We start from the raw sequence: 23,783 nt of genomic DNA on the forward strand, positions 1-23,783 counted from the left end.
ATTACATCGAATATACAGCAAAAAAAACCCCAGACCAGTCGTCCCAACCAGTCTATTTATGTTCTACTTGAGCCTCCTCCAATCCTTCCTCATCTGATGCTAATATATTTTCTCAGGGCCCCAAACTCATAGACTAAGAGCAACCACTTTAATTTCTGTCCATTTCATGTCACAAAAATAAATCAAGTTTGATTTATACAGAATTTTTAAACATTATGGATACTGGTTACATCAGGGAACGTAAAACTTAATGGGAGAAAAAACCCAGCAAACATAAAAAAAAAACCTGCATGCTTCGAAAGCCATAGTGGTTATGCATACTTTCAGACATTGCCATGTTAAATTGTTATAAATTGAGAGTCAGTCAGCTGAGCATTACAAAGATAAGATACCTGCTAAAATATATCTTGGTGTTACATAAATCTGGCATGTTTCTTCAGCTCAGTTGAAGTGTTCCTAAATATCCCTTGGAATCTATCTATTCATTCAAAAAGAACATAAGTTGGCAGCAAAAGTGGAATTTAAATCTAATAGTTTTTCTTCATTTTAATTCTACTGCACGTCTGGAAGCCTCAATTAATCATGCTTGAAATCAGTGCAGACTCCTGCCGCTGGAATTGCTGTAATCCCTCTACCGTTCACATGATTTAATAAGACCTTGTGACTTTCTCTGTAGTAACTGAAGTAGCTGGTGGCCTTTTTAAATTAAAGATTTTGCTGTTGTTTTTAATTACATAAAACGTGATTTTTATCCACTGACTAAAAGGTACCCACAGTCACTATTATAACAGGAATTTCACAAAGAATAAGAAGCATCATCCCTAACCTTTCCAATTTTGTACACATTAATTGCACTTTGTGCGAACAGAACTTTGCTGACATTAACACTAAAATTATCATTTACTAGTTTGAACCTATGCCCCTTTGTTTTACTTCGCAGATCAATTTAAAATAATAGTCCAGGTTTATTCTTTCCATTCCATAACCATCTTACATGTCTCTGCAAGATCACCGTTCCTTGGGCTAAAAGTCAAAATTTCTCCAGTGTTTCCTCATACATCAGACCTTTGATACAATAGGGATCAGGCTTGTGGGCGGAGTACCACGTATCACAAACCAGTGTAACCCTCTAGAATGGTGTTTAATGAAACTCACTTAAACCTCTGCTCCAGAGTAACAAGTGCAACAAAGATCCAGCATCACTTCTGGTTCTGACACAGGGAGGAGGAACGTCCAACTCTAACACTTGTGAACACGCAATCACTGTGATACCACTACAGCAATGTTTGAATTCAAAAATGGAAAAAAGCAACTTGTTGAAAAAAACAAGACAGTTAAATGTGGGTGAAGATTTTATTGAAGGAAACTGGCATGTGCTTTAGGGTTACTTTGATTTTATTATCTGCCTTATGTCTGAAGGACTGAACATAATTTAAACTGAATGCACTCCTTTACCAAGTTCCAAAAATGGCTACATAGTTTATCAATCAACCAGTTCTGAGAACCCTTCTGTAACACACCCATTACTATTCTCCGGTATTGCATTGCACGCTAAGCAATAGGATCGCCTGCCCAATTAGAACATGCACTGATGTCCATGTATTGGTTTGTGGAAAGATTAAGAAATGCCAATGAATCAGACTCAAAAGTGCACCCAAAGCAACAGCTCCCTAGAAAGTCTAGATTGTAGGAAGTGACATTTTTAGAGTTCTAAATATGAAATGAGTAATTTATGAATATCTTGTTGGGTGATGGACAATTTTTGGGGCTTCTTGTACAGAACCTTGTAAAACTGATAATAAACTCTTGCTACTGAAGGACATGTGTTCTGGAGCAGTGTGATCAATAAAGACCTTGTGCACTCAGAAACTACTGGCCTCAACTTAGGGAGACTTCTCTCCTGATTAAAGTTGTCTCGTTGCACCTCATTTACGTACAAAAATTAATACAGGAAATAATAAGTCATTAAGATTGAACCCTAACACTCTCGATCAGATGAAGCACATACCAATGGTAGTAGCACACCATGGATTCTTAATCAGGAATGCAACAGTCGCAGAACTTACACGGCACAAGGGAACTCAGGTGGTCTTCCTGTGCCTCCCTGCACCACTCCCTTGCCCAGCGTTGTATTCCGGTCATCCCAAGAGGATTGCACAGATAGTGTTTAAAAACATTTCAGAGACTTATTTCCCCAGTATAGCTCTATGTGGAACTCAACAAACACTAACCGTGTGCCATTCTGCAGCCGGCTCACATAGATTGCTATCAGATCGTGTTCATCAGCCAGCCGATTGGCCGTGTCCAGGCCGTACTGTAACCTAGTGACAATGGAGGTAAATAAAGTAAAAAGTAGAACTAAATAAATAAAATAAAATCATACATGATTCACATTGTAGAATAATAAAACAAACATATCGCAATAAAAATAAATCAAAAGCGTTGAATTCTAATCAACAAAAGATCAAAAATCTTGAGCTTTTTCCTATATGAGTATACCAAGTCTGTGCTAAAGGACTTTATATTGAATTTTACCCGGGCAATCTATGACCGAGGAGAAATTATCTAGACAGAATTGAGCGGCTCCATTATCTGACTCCTCCAAATCAGAAATTCTAAAGTTTCACCAGTAAATAATCATCCAATGGTTTGCCAGGCATTTTGATGTAGACAGACATCAGGCAACACTGGATACAGGATGTAGACAGTTTCCCATGGAACTGGAACAAAGACACTTATTTAGTGCCTTATTGTGCCTTCATTTTAAAAATCATTCATTCTGTTGTTATTTTACATTTGCATTACAAATTTTTATGTCTGCGTTTACAATTGAATCTGCCCATGTGAATCTGTCCCCTTCTAATTCTACCTTCCCACCAGTGGTTACTCTGCACCACTTCCCTAAGCAGGAGGGTGCAATTAAAGTGTGACAAGCTGAACTAGATATTTTCGAATATAAAATGCGTCATTGAAATTCATAAAGGAATAATTGACAGGAGGTGCATGCAGGTGTAAAATCATCAATATATTATTGATTTGTCAGTGGTGTGACAACTCACTAAAAGTTTTTCTTCAAAAATTGTTTTATAACGATAAGCCAAGTAGAAAAGATGCGAAACTGCATATTCCTAACCGTGTGACCTTGTTTGCAACTAAAATCAAAAGCCAGCTGGTGTCAACCAGTCTTTCACCTTTGGCTATCAGTAAAATTGATACCTGCTTAATGTTGAAGTGGCTGAATGAAGTTAATGGTAAAGTGCAATCATGCTGCAGACTGTTTTGCAAAAGAATTATATTGGATAAGTGAAAGACTGAATTTAAAGTTGCCAGTTATTAGCTATTTCAAAGAGCAGGCACAGGCATGACAGGATGAATGTCTTCCTTCTCTGCTTTATTATACTATGCTTTTATGATTAGCTAAGTAGCATCTTTCCATCTCCCAGCTACTCATGCAGGAAAGGGACAACATATAGAGGTCATGCATAACTGTGTAACAATAGTTCAACATGGTATGAGGTTCAATACTTTTACAGCTGTTCTCAATGGCATATAGGGTCTGTAATTGTTCATTTAATATTGCAGAATCTTCATTTTCTCTACAACTGACAGTATGGTAAAGAAATTATAGAAAATTATAGCTTTTTTGTGGGTTGTCAATGAGGAACATAAAAACAGGAGTAGGCAATTCAGTACAATGAGCCGTTCCACAATTTAGTGAGATGATTTAAAAAAATTTTTTTTTTTAATTTAGAGATACAGCACTGAAACAGGCCCTTCGGCCCACCGAGTCTGTGCCGACCAACAACCACCCATTTATACTAATCCTACATTAATCCCATATTCCTATCACATCCCTACCTGCCCCTATATTCTCCTACCACCTACCTATACTAGGGGCAATTTACAATGGCCAATTTACCTATCAACCTGCAAGTCTTTTGGTGGTGGGAGGAAACCGGAGCACCCGGCGAAAACCCACGCAGACACAGGGAGAACTTGCAAACTCCACACAGGCAGTACCCAGAACTGAAGCCGGGTCGCTGGAACTGTGAGGCTGCGGTGCTAACCACTGCGCCACTGTGCCGCCCACTGATCTGTATCCTAACTCTATCTACCAGACTTGGCTCCAAATCCCGAAATACACTTGGTTAGAAAAAATTTATCAATCTCTCATTCAAAATTATTAATTGAATTAGCATCCATTGGCTTTTGTGGGAGCATTCCAGTCTTTGCGTGAAGGCGTGTTTCCTCACTTCTCTTCTGATTGGCTTGGTTCTGATTTTAAGGTTATGTTCTCTTGTCCTGGGCTCTCCCACTAGTAGAAAAAAGTCTCTCTCTAACCACCCTATCAATTCTTCTCAAAATTTTAAAAACCTCAAATCATCCCTTAACCTTCCATATTCCAGGGAATACAAGCCTTTTAACTTAACCCTTGGAGCCCTTGTAGCATTCTGATCAGTCTGCGCTGCACTTCTTTCAAGGCCAATATATCCTTCCCAAGGTGCAGTGCCCAGAAGTGTAGAGAGTGTCAGCTGTGGCTCAGTTGGTAGACTCTTGCCTTGGAGTCACAAATCTGAGTTCAAGTCCTACTGCAGGGCTCGAGTCCAAAAATCTAGGCTGACACTCTAGTTCAGTACTCATGGAGTGCTGCACTGTCAGAGGTGCTGTCTTTTGGATGAGATGTTAAACCGAGGCCCCATTTGCTTGCTTGGGTGGATGTAAAAGATTCCATGTCACTATTTTGAAGAGGAGGAGGGAAGTTATCCCAGTGTCCTGGTCAATATTTATCCCTCAATCAACATCACAAAAAACAGATTATCTGGTCATTAGCACATTGCTACTGTGGAAACTTGCTGTGCACAAATTGGCTGACGTGTTTCCTGCATTACAACAGTGACAACACGTCAAGAAGTACTTCAATTGGCTGTACAGTGATTTGAGCCTTCTGGTCGTCGAAAAAGGTGCTATACAAATGCAAGTCTTTCTTTTTTCTTGGAGAAAAACACAATTTTAAGAGGACTTTTGAGATTCTCTCAATGGCTCAACACATTTATTGACCAGAACGTCAGTCATACAGACCAGAGGATCTTAAGTTGTATTGCCAGGCTATGTGAGTTAACTGATCTCTGTTAGACCAACAGCAAGGTGCTACTACTAGCCTCAGCATCTCTGGATTAGGTACAGAAAAACTGGCTAGCATTTCCAGTTGTGTCAAATGCTGAAAGTGCATTTGTGCGTGCTTATGGGAAAACATCAGGTGTGATGCTTCATTAAGTTGTATAGTCAGCTGGAGCGATCTATCGGAGGACACACTGAGGATGAAGAGAAAATTGGCAAAAGAAATTAGTGATAAAAAAAAAGAAATTCTGAGTCCCTGCTTACCAGAAAAAAATCTTGCGTTTTGAAGAAAATTAAAAAGATAATCACAACTAGAATTAACTTACAGCACTCATATGAATTACCAATCTCACAGGAAGAACACAAGAAACAGTAGCAGGAGTAGACCATATTGTCCATCGAACCTGCTCCCCCAATACAATCATGTCTGATCCTGGGCTTCAATTCCACTTTCCTGCCCGCTCCCGATATCCCTTGATTCCCTGTAAGATCAAATATCTATCTATACCAGCCTTAGACATATTCAATGATGGAGCATCCACAATCCTCTGGGGTAGAGAATTCCAAAGATACACAACACACTGACTGTAGCAATTTCTCCTCATCATAGTCCTGAATGATCGTCCCCTTATCCTGAGACTGTGCCCTAATTCTCCAACCAGCAGAAACAATCTCTCAGTTTCTACCCTATCAAATCCTTCCAGAATCTTGTATGTCTCAATTAGATCTCCTCTAATTCTTCTAAACTCCAGAAAATATAGGCTGAGTAAATTGGGCCTATCATCACAGGACAACCCCCTCATCCCAGGAACCAATTTAGTAAATCTTCGCTGCACCACCTCCAGTGCAAGTATATCCTTTCTTAAATGTGACCAAAACTGCACACAGTATTCCAGGTGCAGTCTCACCAAAGCCCTGTACAATTTTTGTAAGACTTCTTTATTCTTGTACTCCAATCCCCTTGCAATAAAGACCAACATGCCATTGGCCTTCCTAATAGCCTGCTGCACCTGCATGTTAACTTTGTGCATTCCTTGTATGAATACAGCCAAGTCTCTCCGAACATCAACACTTAGCAGTTTCACACCTTTTAAAAAATATTCTGCTTTTCTATTTTTACAACCAAAGTGAACAACTTCACGCTTCCCTACATTATACTCCATTTGCCATCTTGCTGGCCACTCACTTAATCTGACGAGTTTTAGTTTTTGAACGGAATGTACTTTTGTTGAACCCTTTGAATAGTTTCTTTAAATATTTCCCACTGATCATTTACCAGCATACCTTCCAGTCTATTTACCCAATTAACCTTAGCCAGTTCTCCCCTCATACCTTCGTAATTGGTTTTGTTTAAGTTAAGATTCTTGTTTGTGATTAAAATGTGTCACTTTCAAACTTAACATGAAATTCAAGGGTATTATGATCATTATTTCCCAGTGAATCTTTTACTACAACATTGCTAATTAATCCTGTTTCATTAGACAATACGAGATCTAAGATAACTTTATCCCTAGTCGGTTCTACAACATATTGCTCCAAGAAACTGTCACGAAAACATTCTACAAATTCATCTTCTAGACCACTGTTGCCAATGTGATTGTCCCAGTCTATATCCACATTACCTTTGTTACAAGCTCCAACAATTTCCCATTTAATGTTCTGTCCAATAATATAACTACTGTTAGGGGGCCTGTAAACTACTTCCACCAGTGTTTTATGACTCCTGTTATTCATAATTTTCACCCAAACTGATTCTACTTCAGCATCTTCTGAGGCTAGATCCTTTCTTATTCATGTCCTTATGTCATCCTTTACTATCAGGGCTACCCCTCCTCCTTTGCCATTCTCTCTGTCTCTCCGAAATGTTGTGAACCCTGGAATATTCACTTCCCAACCTTGATCTCCTTGTAACCATGTCTCAGTAATTGGCAATTAGATCTAGACCTCTATTCATGCCACAAATTCATCTACCTTATTACAGATGCTTTGTGCATTCAGATAAAAACACTTCAATTTCATTTTTTTAACCTCTATTCCCTGCAATTTGCTGATATACAATTTTTGTTAAACTCTCTGTCCCTTCCTGTCCCATTCTGTTTGCATTTATCCACATCACTAACCTGCTCCGATGCCCTGACCTCTCTCTTTGGATTTCTAAATTTCCCTTTACCCAAACCCTCTCTTTTCATGTGCACTTTGTCATAGAACTGTTTGAGCAATTAGACTATAATCATGTTAAGTGAATCATTACAGGAGACAGCACAGCCCCAAATAATATGTTTATTGCAAATACAAAACTGGACTATTCAGACTTTATGTCAAAGGCAAGGATTGGGACCTCCACTGGTCGGGAACTAGCCAGCAGCACTCCAAAAATCCTGGCGCTAAACTTACCAGTCCCTTTCCACTCCTGATGCAGCCACTGCCATTTCCAATGGTTCTGGAAATAGGAAGCCAGAGCATTCACCTGTTTCAGGCAGGTGTCTCATCAGGGCAAACATAATCAGGATCCTACAAAATAATAGACCTGTATAGCACAGAAGGCGGCCATTCGGCCCAATATGGCTGTGCTGGCTCTTTGGTAGAGCTAAACAATTAGTCCCCTGTTCTTTCCTCATATCCCTGTAATTTTTTCCTCTTGCAAGTATTTATCCAATTCCCTTTTGAAAGTTACTATTGAATCTGCTTCCATCATCCTTTCAGGCAGCGCATTCCAGATCATAAGAACCCATTACACATTAGTCTTTTTTGTCATGTCGCCTTTGGTTCTTTTGCCAATCACCTTAAATCTGCATCCTCTGGTTACTGACCCTTCTGTCACTGAAAACAGTTTCTCTTATTAACTCTATCAAGACAGTTCCCAATTTTGAACGTCTCTAACAAATCTCCTCCTGCTCAAGGGGAAACAAGCCCAGCTTCTCCAAATAATTGTAATATGACATAGAGCCTCAACTGCAATTTTTAAGTACCAATGGAAAACTCATGGTATCTCACATCTATTTGTTGAACTAACAGTCAGTCTGGACACAGGGCCAGCATTCTGAGAAAACTTCTTAAAATAGTTAATCCTTGCATGCTGGAAAGTTTTAAACACAAGCAAAGAACAAACACATCTCAATGTCAGTAGGCATTTTCCAATTAAGATCCTGCTGACAGTTTCAATGGATTTTTAGCACAACTGTGGACTAATGACTGATCAATGTGCTGGTAACAGTGTAAGAACCACCTTCGGCAGCTGCAATATTAGAACATATGTCTCCCTGTTATGAATTAGATGTTGAGAAATAAAAAGGAGTGTAAAATCTCATTGGAGTCTTGCTCCTCATTTGCTAATTAAAATTTGGCAATTATAAATTTTGACATGCCTGTCTAGCTGGATAGCATCTTCAATGAAGAAAAAGGTGCCAGCTGTGATGGCCTATACTATTGCTCTACAAGCATCACCATGCACATGTCCCATAAGAGTGCAGAATTAAAAAAAAAAAAAACTTTTATTGGCAACTCTGAGGCTGCCAGCACTCCGATGCACCAACTGGCTTCTGTGACTTGCTGTTGCTGAATTCCACTTGAATTTTGGTAGGCCTCCCCCTGCAGAAGATGAGAAGCTCCACCTCCAGTATACAGACTATGACTGGAAATACGGCTGGGTTCTGGGCAACTCTAGGCTGTTTCTGGGGTCAGGGGCTGGGGTGTGGGGCAGGCAGCAACAGAAAGAAGGTGGAATCACATCCTGTTCGAGGTGCCCCCTGCATTGGAAAGCCTTGGTTAGTATTTCTTATATTTGACAGTCCTCTAACAGTATTCTGAAGTTCTCAATACTTGGTTTGGAGAGTATTAAGCATGGAAATGGGTTGCCACATTGATCAGATGTCAACTGTTTAGTCTCTTGAGGGAAAGTCCTGCGTGAAAACCCACTAGTCTTGCTAGATAATGATGCAAAATTTCAGATTATTCAGCTATCTACAAACTTCAATCTTTCAACACTGGCTAGGTGAACCCACAGACAACATTTTGCTGCCACCAATGCCAGTAGAACAGGAACCAGATTGTCTGATCATCTCAGTTCAGGGTCATTTTCTTTTAATGAAAGCCATTCTCAGGATATGGGCACCATGGAGATAGCCAGTAATTATTCCCCAACCCTTCTTGCCCCAAGAAGGTTGTGGTGGGCCACCCTCTTGAACTGTTTTAGTGCGCATGGTGCTGTTATTCTTTATACTGGTTTGATACAACTGCGTGGCATGCTAGGCTACGTCAGAGAGCAGTTAAGACTCAATCATGTTGGTGTGGGTCACATATAGGCCAGACCAAGTAAAGACGACCCAATGTTGGTTTGTGTCAGCCGTGGCTCAGTTAATAGCACTTGTCTTTGTATCAGAAAGCGTGGTTTCAAGTCCCATTCCAGAGATTTGATAAAAGACTTGATTAAAAAAAAAATCTAGGCTGACACTGAGGGCATGCCGCACTGTCAGAGGTGCCATCTTTTGGTTGAATCGTTAAACCATGGTCCTGTCTGCTCTCTCAAGTGGATATGAATGGCACCATGACACTATTTTGAATAAGAGTGAGGGAATTATCCCCGGTGCTTTGAATATTAAGCCCTCAAACAAGTCACTAAAGTCAGATTATCTGGTTATTATTACAGTACTGTTTGTGGAACCTTGCTGCATGCAAACTGGCAGTCTTTCCAACAATAGTGACCACAGTTCAAAAATACCACATTGGTTCTCAAGAATTTTGGGACATTCTGAGTTCATGAAAAGTACTATATAAATGCAAGTCTTTCTTTTCAGTGGGTTTAGTTTGCATTTTAATGACAATCCAACAGCCTTATGATCACTTTTACTGATACCAGTCTTTTATTTCCAGGTTTTGTAAAAATTTAATACAAATTCTCAAACTGCCATATCTTAACTGATGTTTCATTGGCTTACTAGTCCATTAACATAACCACTATGCTATTATGGCCCCTAAAACTATCAGCAGTAATTTTTGTGAATGAATGATATCATACCCAGTTTCTCTACTGACACCCATTGCTGTACAAAAACATCACAAACAAATTATAAAAATAAAACTGATGCCACAAGGTGATTTCAAGATGATAATTTTTAGCCTGGTGCTTTGATAATTGCTGTAAACTGTTCCAGATTCTCTCTCACATTTTATGGTGCCATCTGTTTAGATCATTGCCCTGTAATTACTCCCAGATATTCATTATTTCCTCGTATGATTAAAAACATCCTATTTTTCTCTGATGTAATACTCCTAGGTAACGCGCTGAAGTGGCCAAAATCCTCAATATTATTTGAATATCAAACTTAACATTGATAAAAAATATTAAGGAAAACAACTATATAAAACATTTAATTCAAAGCACAGGGCTCCTTATTTGGAACACCACTTTTTATGCAGTTTCCAAAGTTGGCTGGCCTCTGCTTTTCATTTCTTCCTGTTAGCAGGCTAAGGACATAAGTGTCATATCTCTGTCCAAACTCAGAAGTGGTATTTAAACGACAGCTTCAATTGGGTGATGTCCTTTCACTTTTAGGAGTTCTGTTCAAATCCCATCTGGGCTGATAAAGCAAACATGTTTCAGTAAAGTGTTTGGACTTGAGTGAAATAAGCTTTGATATTCTCAAGCCAGTTCCTAGCAGGTATGGGTCTACAAATCAGAACCTCCTGCAATTTGAATAAATTAGTAATCTTACTCAGTGATATTACACATCAAAAAAGACTGCGATGTGAAATGGAAATGTTACTGTGAGGCTAGAATGAAGACAATACTTTGGGCAGAATAGAAGGACCTTGACTGTACACCTGACAAAATAATGCCAAACACAATCATCTTGATGACCAAAGAAGTTTTAACCAAAGAAATGCTTTGAATCAGTTTGCAAAAGTGAACCAAAATGTGATGTATATATTGAATCACAACTTCAGAATAAAGGCAGAGTATCCTTTTCTTGCAGTATATATAACTTTGAAAAAGCTTTAAATGCAGAATTGCACCATTTAATTTAGCAATATCTACACGTCTCATACAATAAAGTTGATTTTTGTTTTTATTTTTCAATCAAAAATAACATTGTGCATGCTGTTGAACAAAGAAACCTTATGAGTACCAAGCAGGAACATGAATGTTAATGAAGGAGGGGAGGCTTGTAACACTATTCATTCAGGCTGACAAAACCACAGCACAATCACAAAAACAGGCTGAAGATATTATGGCTGTGACATATGCTTGATATCAGTTCCAATACTGACTGAATGTAGTACCACAGTAACTGTTTGAGCAGATTGGTCAGAATCAAATTCAACTTAAATAAATAAAAGTTGTGTTCCTTCAAGTACTATGACAGCTGCTGTGTAAACTGATGCTAGTATTTGCTAATCCTGCCAACTTGAAAATATCATGGGACCTCAACTACTGCAGTGTACAATATAGCTGAGCAGAATTTCAATATGAAAACCAGTACAAAAAGCAGCAAAGGCAATAAAATGCAATCTATAAAAAATAGCAATACTGAACAGTTAAAGAAAACCAGGATCAGGGCATCAAAGCAAATTCAACCAATCCTCTGGCGAACTAGGTAAGCTGTTATTTTGGTTTGTTTTGAATAAATTATTCTCAGATCTTTACGACTCATAAAGCTGCTTTCTTTTTCTATCCTACAATTACAGCATAACTCTGTTATAAAGCTGTCTGATATACTACGAACTTTATACATTATACAGTACAAGTATGCAGATATTATGTAGATTAATGGACTGTAAATAATTATTCTGTAAAAGTTTGCAGATAACCAAAATGAGCATGGGAGCTAAAAATATTGATCAACTCAATAGGGCACAGGTGATTTAGATAAGTTTGAGAAATGGGCATTTGTGTGTGGAATATTTCTTTAAAAATGGATAAATGCATTTGAGTGCAGGAAACTAGAGGCATGTTTATAAAATGTGGTGGATCCTGGGAGCCATAGCTGATAAATCATTGAAGTGCTGCAGGCAGTGAGATGAGGCTATTGGGAAGCAAATATAATTTTTAGGTTGTATTTAAGACTACAGAATGAACTAAGCAGACTTAGATTGGTACAAGGCAAGTATTGTGTGCAGTTATGGTGCCCATTGTATCAAGGCTCTGTGGAAGGTAGCGAGATAAAAATGATTCCCATATACACAACAGAAATAATACCCAGTGTTAAGAACTATTTGCATTTGAAAAGGTAGGTTTGGAAGAGATATGGTTGGGATTTTGAAAATAATGAAGGGAATATATTTTGTGCAGTTATAGGATATTTGAGATTGATACAGATGGAGAAACTAAAGGGAATATTTATATAATATTTAAGAAAAAGGTCAGGCTAGATGCGAGGAAGCATTTCTTCTCAGAGTCATAGCCGTCTGGAACAGGTTACTGTAGTGTGCAGTACATATGGATTCTCTGCCATCATCCTTTATAATAGAGGTGGACAGGTTCCTGAGAGAGGAAAACATTTCAAGTTACTGAAGTTGATTTGTGGGCTAGCTGAGAATCAAGGGACTTATGTGCTACCTACAGTGCCTGAGTGTTTGTTTAAATGCCTCAGTTGGTCAGAGGGAAATGTTCTAAATCGGTCACAGCTTTTGGCTGTCCCAGGATATCACATGACTAAGACGGGCAGGATCGGTGGGAAGGCAATGGTGTATGTGGCCGCATCATAGAGGTGGCTTGATGGACTAGTTGGCCGTTTCTTGCCTTTTCTGCATGCTTGTAAGTGGTTCAGCAGCTGTTTGAGATGCTTTAAAGGGTCTTGACCACAAATGACACAACGGACTGCTAGCCTTTCCTGCCCTCTAACAAATTTGCATTCTCAGCAAGTGAATGCCTTTAAAACACATTCCAATTATTTATTTGGCAACTCATTAGGTGATGATGAGAACAACGTTTCTTCTATTTTATCAATAAAAGAGAAACATCAGGCCTCTGGACTCAAATGTCTGGATTTTAACTCAGGGTGGGAATCAGTGGGCAGGGGCCAAAGTGGGAGATAAACTGTCCTGACCTCAGCAACATGAGGCCCGGGCAATTTTAACTCTTGGCTGTCACTGATTTGAGGAAAATTATTTTCACCCAGCGGGTGGTTGGAATCTGGAATGCACTGTCTGAAGAGGTGGTAGAGGCAGGAAGCCTCACAACATTTAAGAAGTATTTATATGAGCACTTGAAATGCCATAGCATACAAGGCTACGGGCCAAGTGCAGGAATATGGAATTAGAATAGCTGGGTACTGGATTGCCGGCATAGACATGATGAGCCGAAGGGCCTGTTTCTGTGCTGTATAATTCTATGACTCTATTGGCACGCCGGTGGTCAGTTAGCCAGCTGAACCTTGTGTAAAGTGGCAGCTGTCCAGCAGATGGGAGCATAACGTCAGGTAGTTAAGAGGAAACTGCCAGCCAGGGACCAAAGGAACTGTTCCCGGCAGGCTGGTAAGCCGTGAGATGGGGATTTAAGAAAGGGCTTGCGAGCTGGGTGGGGGGTGGGGGGTGGCGCAGGTGGTGGTGGGTGGTGCATGTAGGGGAACACAGGGGCAGTGGAACCCTATACTTTGCTAATGTGGCCGGAAGACCCCTCATCCTCTTCCTGCCCCGAAGTAAAGTAAAAAAAAAGTTAAAAAGACTTACCTCTTTCTGCCTCTTCTGATCCTGGCTTTTCTTCCCACTAGGTTGACTTTGCTGGAAAGCCATAATGGTTACCCCACTCAAATTCACAGCGAAAATAGCAGTCAGGTGCTAATGACATCATCAGAAGCTAATTTACATATTTAAAGGAGGCTGCAGCCTGCTCCAAAGAGCAGATTTAAATTGAAGACAGTGGGAAGAGAGGGGATCTCAGAGAGTAGGTTTTCCTGGGGATTTTTGCTGCCCATGAGACTGGTTTCCAGCTAGCGGATAGGGTTAAAATAGCCCCAAAGTGTGAATTTTTAATCTGGATGCATAATATCCTATGATCACGCTCACTATTTAGGATTGGCCGGGAATTTATTTATGGCTTGTGACAAACTGCTTCTACCAGAACATCCAAGCCCATCAGTTCAAGTACCAATAGCCATGACACTGCCCATAGTTAACAATGAGGGAAAAAGTTTAGCTTCAATAATAGATTACCCTGATTATTTATTGGAATTTATATATTTTCAAACTGTCACAACATTATTACCTGTAATCTACAAAACGGAGTCTTCGATTACAAAAAAAAGTGCACACTATAGCAGAGCATCATATAAACCATCATCTGGTGATAGAGTTCATCATTCATGTATATGGGAATAATTTTCAGTTTATAAGCATTGAAAGAAGTTTTTTTTAAAACAGTAAATAGTTTTTTTTATCACTGCACCACTTTATTTCTACAGTCTACTAAATTAGGCTGATAATTCATTTTAATTTATGAAACTGGCCTTTGATTTACAATGCATGATTCAAAATAGGATATATTTTGTTAGAATTCAACCAGGACAAGATGGGCAGTTGAACAAATTAAGGATGGGGACTATGTCAATTGTGATTCACTTCATGAGATCTGAAACCATCGTTGACCTGCAATATTATATTACAGAATCATAGAAATTTACAACACAGAAGGAGACCATTCGGCCCATCGTCTCCACGCCGGCCAACAAGGAGCCAACCAGCCTAATCCCACTTTCCAGCTCTTGGTACACAGCCTTATAGGTTCTGGCACTTGGCGCATATCCAAATAATTTGTAAATGTTATGAGTTTTTCCGCCTCTTCCACCCTTTCAGGCTGCGAGTTCCAGAACCTCACCGCCCCCGGGTGAAAGAATTTCCCCTTGAATCCCCTCTAAACCTCCTGCGCCTGACCCTAAATCTAAGCCCCCTTGTTATGGATCTCCCAATCAAGGGGAATAGGGCCTTCCTTCCACTCCATCTAGACGCCTCAGTTTTATACACTTCCATTTGGTCTTCCCTCAGCCTCCTCTGTTCCAAAACAAAACAACCCTAGCTCAGCCAATCTTTCCTCATAACTAAAATTCTCCAGTCCAGGCAAGATCCTCATAAATCTCCTCTGTACCCTCTCTAGTGCAGTCACATCTTTCCTATAATGCGGACCAGAACTGCATGCAGTACTTCAGCGTGGTCTAACTAGCATTGCATACAGTTCCAGAATAACCTCCCATTTCTTATATTCCATGCCTTAGCTAATAAAGACAAGTATGCCTTCTTGACCACCTTATCTACTTGTCCAGCCACTTTCAGGGACCTGTGGACATACACTTCAAGGTCCCTCTGTGCCTCTACACTTCTCAGTATCCTACCATTTACTGTGTATTCCCTTGCCTTGTTAGCCTTCCCCAAATCTATTACCTCACACTTCTCCAGATTGAACTCCATTTGTCACTGTTTGCTCACCTGACAAGTCCGTTAGTATATTCCTGCAGTCTACAACTTTATCCTTCATTATCAACCACATGGCCAATTTTTGTATCAGCTGCAAACTTCTTAATCATTACCCCTACATTCAAGACAAAATCACTAATATCACAAAAAGCAAGGGATCTAGCACTGAGCCCTACGGAATCCCACTGGAAACAGCCTTCCTGTCACAAAAACACCTATCAACTATTACCCTTTGCTTGCTGCCTTTTAGCCAATTTTGGATCCATCTTGCCACTTTGCCTTGAAACCCAATGTTTTTACTTTCATGACCAGTCTGTCATGTGGGATCTTATCAAAAGCCTTGCTAAAATCCATAGACTACATCAAATGCACTACCTTTATTGACCCTCTTTGTTACTTCTTAAAAAGATTCAATCATGTTGATCAGACATGATCTTCCCTCAACAAATCCATGCTGACTGGTCAGAGCCTCCGCTATTTCTTCTCTTGATTCCCAACACCTAGGATACATGTCGTCCAGGCCTGGGGATTTATCAATTTTCAAAGATGGTAAACCGCTGAATACATCCTCTCTCACTATGTTAATTTCATCTAACATTTCACACTCCTCCTCTCTGATTGCAGTGTCGGTATCGTCCCTTTCTTCTGTGAAAACAGATGTAAAGCATTCATTAAGAACCATACCAATGTCCTCTGCCACCACACATTGGTTATTCTTATGGTCCCTAGTAGGCCCTTCTCTTCCTTTAGTTATCTTCTTGGTCTTTATGTAATTATAAAAGAACTCTGAGTTTTCCTTGATTTTACTTGCTTTCATGCCCTCTCTTTGCTTTCCTTATTTCCTTTTTGATTTGTCGTAAAATTATGAAATAATAATAATCCATTGTCAAAAGGCATCTGATGTCATGTCAGAGTTTAAAGAACTCCTGTCACAGAAAAGTACTTTTATCAAATGTGTTTTAAGTTAATTCCTACATATTTCTAAGACAATAAATTATCATTGATTGGATTACTATATTGTAGTAATAACATTACTTTTCTAGAAGTATAATTTTTATAAACCTGTTATTGTTACAAAAGTCTTTGATTGACGTGGATTGAACTCAACAGATTTCCTCAATTAATTCTGCCATCTAGGTTACATAAATACGCACATTTCTGCCATTAGATTTCTGGCTACAAGTAAGTGGCACAAGATGGAAACATTTTAAGTGTGGTTCGACTGCAATTAGGAGCAAAATGTTCAATGTACAACTAACTCTCCAGAGCTGTAAAAAAATCAGATGCCTTAAAGCATGTTGAAGTGTTGAACAATTTGTATTCGACACATGAACTGACCCCCAACCACAAGACTAACAAACCCATGTCTGAGTCACACAAATCAGCTTGTTAGGGGGAATAAACTTAAATTTAGCAAGTTACATTACAGAAGCATTCCTTGTTTTTTCCCCCCATTCTTGAGATGTGGATGGTATTGGCAAGGCAGCCATTTACTGCCCATCCCTGGCTACCGTGAGGTGATGGCAGGCCTTCTTGTGTTGTACGATTACATTTCAGAGTGATATCCCTTAAGATCTTAGTATGCTAATGAGCTAAGTACCAGATGTAGTCGTGTGATTACAAGCCAGAGTCACTCTGCAACTGTAACACCTAGGAGGTGGTTCTGTAAACAGTTTGCTCTGTACTATACAAAATAGTTTGGCTGTTAAGAAACCTGTTTGAGATCTTCAATGAACTGGAGTCAATGCATCTCATTTATGTTGCATCAGACAATATAAAGAACTCATTGCATGGTGGCTGCTGTGGTGAGAAGACAAAGTCTTAGTTGAAGACCACAGGTAAAACAGCTGTAAAAACTACCCTTCCACAGAAGAAAAGTTCAACAAAAATACTGGCCCAAAAAGTGGAAAGAAAGAAAGAAAGAAAGTACCTCCAGCTGTAGAAGACAGCACACAGGCTGCAAGTAAATCAGGTGAGTCATTGTGCCGACGGTTGAGGGATACTGGTTTTCAAAAAAACAAGCTTTGAAGTGCTTAGAAAGTTGTTTTTCTTTTGCAAAGGCCGCATTAAAAAAAGGGGAAGACGCGACTCCTCTCCCAGGCTGCTCGAGGTTGGTGGCATCGCAGGAGGCATACAATTGCAAAAAGCACGGGAAAACCATTATCGCAGCAGACTCTCTATTCACGCAGCCAAGGTTTTAAAAAAACTCATTAAACCACACAAGCGTGAAGGAGAGCCTCCATTCAAGCAGCCACAGCTATAAAAAAATACCATTAAACCACAAGCGTGAAGAACATAAACTAACTCGAGTACAAAAAAGCTACTGAACTGCCTACTGAACAGCTGTATAAACAGACAAACTTAAGTGCTGTAAGCAAGATAAACACAGAGCACTATCGAATACCTGCTCCTCTCAGTCCAAGCAGTTAGCCTAAACAACAGTTTCTTAAAGGAGAAACAGTGCAGAGTCATAGAACAAGCCTTAAATCAAGTTTTAAGCAAAAGAATAGCGGGAAGATGGATACCAAATTTCCAAGCATGAACTGGAAGGCCATGGATATCCTGAGTTCCAACTTTTCAAACAAAAATGCAGTTATGCTTCACAGACCAAGTGATTGCAGAACCAGAAAAACAGGCTCTAAATATACTGATAGCAGTTGGAAATCAGGGGTTACACAGAATCAAAACCTCTGGCTTATCTGAAGACCAGAAAGATCCCGCAAATGTATGGAAAGTGCTAGAAGATCAACTCTGATTAAGAGTGAATTTTAGAACTCACTGCCTGGAATTGATGTCCTACAGGCAACAACCACAGGAATCACCAGATCACTTCATCAGAAGGTACCATAGTAAGGGCAATGAATGCGATTTTTCAGAAACTGAGATGTCAGAGCGACTAATACAGCTGGTATTTGTCTCGACACCCATTGAAAAATTTCAGAAAGATCTCTTACGGAAAAGGAAAGGTCACAGCATTGATGTGCTGCTAGAAGATGGCAGGAAATACAAAGCACTTGTAGCTGGACAACAGCATCTGTAAGCACTAGGTACAGCCAACAGTATCGCCACCATAACCAGGTCAAAAAGAGCAAGCAAGCTGTGTGGTAAGGGTGGTTGGTCCCACTCACCACAATGTTGACCTGCATTTCAAGACCTGTGCAAGGCGGCGGTGCAAAAGGACACTGGGCCCACCTATGCAATAAATCTGGTTCCAAAGACACAGCCAGAAGTCACAGTAGGACACAAACAAACAGATGACAGGCGCAGTAACAGGGCAACAGTAGCAAGGAAAGCGCCAGTGACATGCTTAAGCACATGCCGATACATAAATTCCACAGCAAAACAAACCTGAGACAAGACTCAAAGAAGAGTGATTCTCAGCCAGAAGACCAGCAGGCGTTTCACATTGTGAACCTGACACATCATGTGGATGAAATCAAACAACTGGAAGCTTTTGCTATTAACATCATGTGCCCAAAGAAAGCTGGCAAACATACACTCAGGGTTAAGATTGACACATGCGCGAGTGCAAGTATCCTACCAATCCAAATCCTGAAGGATATGTACCGGAGTTAATGCGAAATCAATGATACAACCAACAACTGAAAAAGGCGGCACAGTGGCGCAGTGGTTAGCACCGCAGCCTCACAGCTCCAGCGACCCGGGTTCAATTCTGGGTACTGCCTGTGTGGAGTTTGCAAGTTCTCCCTGTGTCTGAGTGGGTTTTCTCCGGGTGCTCCGGTTTCCTCCCACAAGCCAAAAGACTTGCAGGTTGGTAGGTAAATTGGCCATTATAAATTGCCACTAGTATAGGTAGGTGGTAGGGAAATAGAGGGATATGTGGGGATGTGGTAGGAATATGGGATTAGTGTAGGATTAGTATAGATGGGTGGTTGATGGTCGGCACAGACTCGGTGGGCCGAAGGGCCTGTTTCAGTGCTGTATCTCTAAAACTAAAACTAAGGTATCTGCATACAACGTGTCACCCATCTCTTGCAGTGGCACACTGACAATGCAATGCAGTTATGGCAAGTCGGCATGGAAAGCACAAATATTCTACCTGGTAGTGGACCAGCAGTGTAAGGACTACCAGCATGTAAGGACCTCAACATCATAACTATCCACGAGGTCACCAAGCTATCAATTACAGCAGAAGAGACCAACAATCTCAGTTGTTCCAGGATCTCAGTGGTTCCAGTTTGGAAAGTATCTGCCCTTTTTCAGAGACGCCACACCAAGAGAAAGAAGATCCAAATTCAGATGGTGGAAGTTCTTTGTCAGCAGGAGGTATTTCCGCGCCCTCCAGCGACTCAGAAGAGATTGACGTTGTCACTACTGAGAAGCAAAGGTTGGCAGTAGGGAGCACTGCCAAGGGGAAATCTCCAAGGACGGGAAGCCACTCACAGACTCTCACCAGTATCAAATGTTGGAGTCTGGAAATCCAGCAACAGCACAACTATGCTGCGCCTTCACTTCTGCTCTCCAGAGAACCACCAGCACCACAACGAGCCAAAACGGACAGGTACCTCCATGAGACCACATACTCCTCCCCCAACAAGTCCTCGACCTTGAGCCCCAGGCCTTAAGACGTGGAGGAAGAGAGGTCATGCAATGTCCTGAAGAGGCAGCGGAGGAATGAGTTGAAGCATCAGCTGTTGGCTCTTTGAGATGAGGTGCTGGAACTTTTCATGAATGACAAGGCCTCAAAAAGTGTCATCTTGAGAAAAGCAACAGAGTGTATTAGCAGGCTGAAGGCAGAGTGACAGAAACTGAATACAGAAAGGGAGAAACCTCAGAAAAAACAGCAACAGCTGAGACACAAATTCTCTGAGCAAGAGTTGTCAAACCACTGAAACACTATGTGGACTCTTAAGCTTCTGCACATGTAAATTTCATAATCTCTATCCATGTGCAAATAATTTTGATGTTATCCAATGTGATAAGTTTTTACTTGTAGCATACGCGACTTAACTTAACTTTGGAAAGAAGGGGAATGTTGTATAATTGCCCTTAAGAGTGATGTCCCTTTAAGTTTTTAGTATGCTAATGAGCTAAGTACCAGTATGTAGTCATGGGAATACAGGCCAGAGTCACTCTGCAACTGTAACACCGAGAAGGTTCTGTAAATAGTTTGCTCTGTACTGTGTATAATACTTTAGCTGTAATAAAGCTGTTTGAGATTTTCAACAAACTAACTCCACGCATCTCATTTACGTTGCATCAGACAACACAAAGAACGCATTACATCCTGAACTGCTGCAAATTTTGCAGCAGTTTGATACAACAAAGTGGCTTGCAAGACCACTTCAGGGGGCAATTAAAATTTAACTCTGGAGTTAAATATTGGACAGACCAAGTAAAGACAGCAGCCTGATGGTCCGTCTTACTGGTAACAGCTTTTCATTCCCTTTTTTTTGTTTAAGTTGAATTCAAATTCTCAAACTGTCATGGCGGATGAGAACTTGCATTGTCCGGATTATAAGTTCAGGCCCCATGGATAACCAGTCCAATAACACAAACAATACACCAGCGTATGGGGCTGCAGTCAAATGGGGGAGGCGGTAAAAGATTTCATCTTTTTAAAGGGAGATAAAGGATTGTTTAATGTTACATGAGTGTATCCATGCAGCAGGACCAACGGCTGTGAGGAGCCTGTGAATGGGCTGATGACGAGCAAAAGTGAAGGCAGTGAAAGCTGCAAGCTAGGCGAAAACAGGCTTGAGCCATCCACCAAGTTTAAAAATTTTTTTTTTTTTAAGGGAGAGAGATTTAATTTTCTTCAAATCCTGAGCATAAATGAGAAAAAATAAACATTATGAGCAACACCAATGTAATCTTTCAGTAACTAAGTCAGTGATCTTGAACTATAAGGAAACATCTAAGGCTGATCCTCAAACTCAGATTCTGCTTGCATTCTCTGAGAGAAAGCCTTTTTTATGTCACATGTAAATAAGAAAATCTTACAAAAGCACAAGCTTCTGCCTCTTCCTCCCTTCCCAATTTCCTTCCTTACTTTCACAATGTGCTGATTTATGCTGTAACGTGTTTCCGTGGTTGCCCAAAAGTACCTCACAAATCAGCCATTCCTAATTTGAAAGCCTGAAGATAGCATAAATTATTCAGCCATGGTGGCATCACAGTTGAGCCCAGTCCAGTCTTCACCGAACATCCACGTTTATCTATTTTCCAGTTACTGGATAGCAGTTAAACGCAGCAGCCCCAGCTTATTTTTCCACGCTCTCACTCAGGGGTGTTGAGGCCAGTTACAGTGCCCCACCCAAGTTGAGATCAGTGTTATGACCAGGTGAGAGAGGGGTCTGGGTTCCCTTTCAGCCTTCACCTGGTCTTACTTTAACAGGGTTTTATTTTTTAAACACACTGTTTTTAGCTCTCCCTTGATGAATCCTTATTCACCGCTTTCCCCTTATAAGGCAAAGAAACCAGCACACACACACACAGGTTTTCTCAGGTTTAAAGAAGATTGAAATTTTATGAAACTTAAACTTAAAAACTCTAATAAAGTTAATGTCTATGGATACACGTCACGCCCCATGCTAGCATGCATATGCAATATGCACATGCAAATAGAGAGCAGAAGAAAAATAAAGTGGAAAGGTTTGAGGCAATATCTGAAGAGTTTTCGGTTATGGGTCTTCGAGTTCACTGTATTGTCCTTGATCGTAGGTAGAGTCTTGCTTCTTGTTGAGGCCCAGTATTCTTCTTAAACCTTTTTCACTGTAGGAGACTTTTCTCTCTTGGGATTAACCTGTCTTCTATGGATTCCGAAGCTGGTGAGAAAGAGATGGGAGCAGACAGGAGAGAGATGTTCTCAGTCCAGGAGCCAAACTGCCTTCTGCCAGTTCAAACACTGTCTCTACAATTTAAGACTCCCCAAGTTGGCCAGCAGGGTGGTCACATGACTGACTGGTTTGACCAAATCTGTTGTGTGTGTTGTATGGGAGCAAGGGATAGCTCCTTTGTTCCAACACTGTCTTCTAACATGCAAAAATGCCTTTCTGGCCAGAGGCCTGGCAATTCCTTTTAACAGGCCTTCTCGTCTTCCCAGCAACAATTTGAAATTTAATGTCAATGTGGCGAAATTAATGTGTCTCATTCTTGGCAGGTGGTGGCCTGCATGACATCAGTTAAGTCCAAAGCAAACAACCACCTTTCTTTTTAAAGTGCAATATCTTTCTATAAAATAAACTATTCTCCTGGAAGGTTTTTCCCCCATATTACTGGCTTCTAAATCTGCTACAGACATACTGACAAAAGGAATACAGTCTTTGTGAGCGAGTGAGCTACAAATTGCTCTTAGAAAATGAAATGTTACCACAGCTAACTGTACAAGGTGGACAAGAATTCATCGAGGGAAAACGAATCCCACGTGCTCCTTTCATTGTATTGCAGAATTCTCTTTCCTTTTCTCCTTGAATAACTTTGCTATTTTATAGTCTTGGAACCTATGTACTTCAGCCAAGTTGTCTGGTTGCTGCTAAGAATTCAGAAAATAATTTTATCACCAAGGACCAATACTTTCTAGATAATGTTTGTCTGAATAGAATGCACTGAAGTATGCCAAAAGAAATAGTCACAGAAGCACAGCTGTTGTTGCATAAATTGGGCAAAGCTTATTGAACAAAAGTGTAACAACTGGAAAATGGCTGTGATTCCAATCTTTAAAAGAAAAAAATCTGAATTATGCATCTGAGGATTATGGGAATGCTATCTTAACAGGTACAATAGATAAAATATTGTTTTCTAGTCTAAACTAAAGCCAAAAGCACCTAGGAAGAATAAGATCAATAAATCCAAGTCAAGCATGGGTTTTGTGAAAAAAGGTAGCTCAGAACAAGTTTATTGAATTCTCGAAGGATGTAACAATTTTAGGCATTGAGGATAAGGTGGCCGATGTTAGCCATCTTTAATTCTAAGGAAGCACTTTGTAAGATCCCTTGGAAGAAACTAATAGGTAATACTGCTCTGGCTAAGATCAGCTAACCCAGCACACAATGGGGATCAAATATGGAATTATCTGGCCTGTACAGCTCAGTGTTAAGCCATCAGGAAAGTTTACGGTAATTGTTTGAATTGAGCAATTGTGTCTTGGCAGTCACCCAACCCAACACCTGGAATACTTCTTGTTCAAAATGTGAATAAGGATACAAAGTAAAAAGACAGTTCCTTTGTTGATATCAAATGTCAATGATTTCTTGTGTGGTGGGGTAGGGAAATCATAAAAGAAAGTTTAATATAAAAAG

General features: G+C 40.2%; 1 protein-coding gene across 16 annotated transcripts in view; it reads right to left on the reverse strand.

Annotated features, from left to right (window-relative positions):
• Positions 1–23,783, reverse strand: part of LOC137357516 (dystrobrevin beta) — a 580,754-nt gene that overhangs the window by 144,540 nt on the left and 412,431 nt on the right. For all 16 annotated transcript variants that reach the window (XM_068023985.1, XM_068023970.1, XM_068023952.1 and 13 more), the window contains one exon: positions 2,232–2,321. In XM_068023985.1, coding sequence (XP_067880086.1) covers positions 2,232–2,321 — 90 coding nt within the window. The remainder of the gene's footprint in view (positions 1–2,231; positions 2,322–23,783) is intronic.

This window comes from Heterodontus francisci, chromosome 3 (assembly GCF_036365525.1).
Source record: "Heterodontus francisci isolate sHetFra1 chromosome 3, sHetFra1.hap1, whole genome shotgun sequence".
Taxonomy (NCBI): domain Eukaryota; kingdom Metazoa; phylum Chordata; class Chondrichthyes; order Heterodontiformes; family Heterodontidae; genus Heterodontus; species Heterodontus francisci.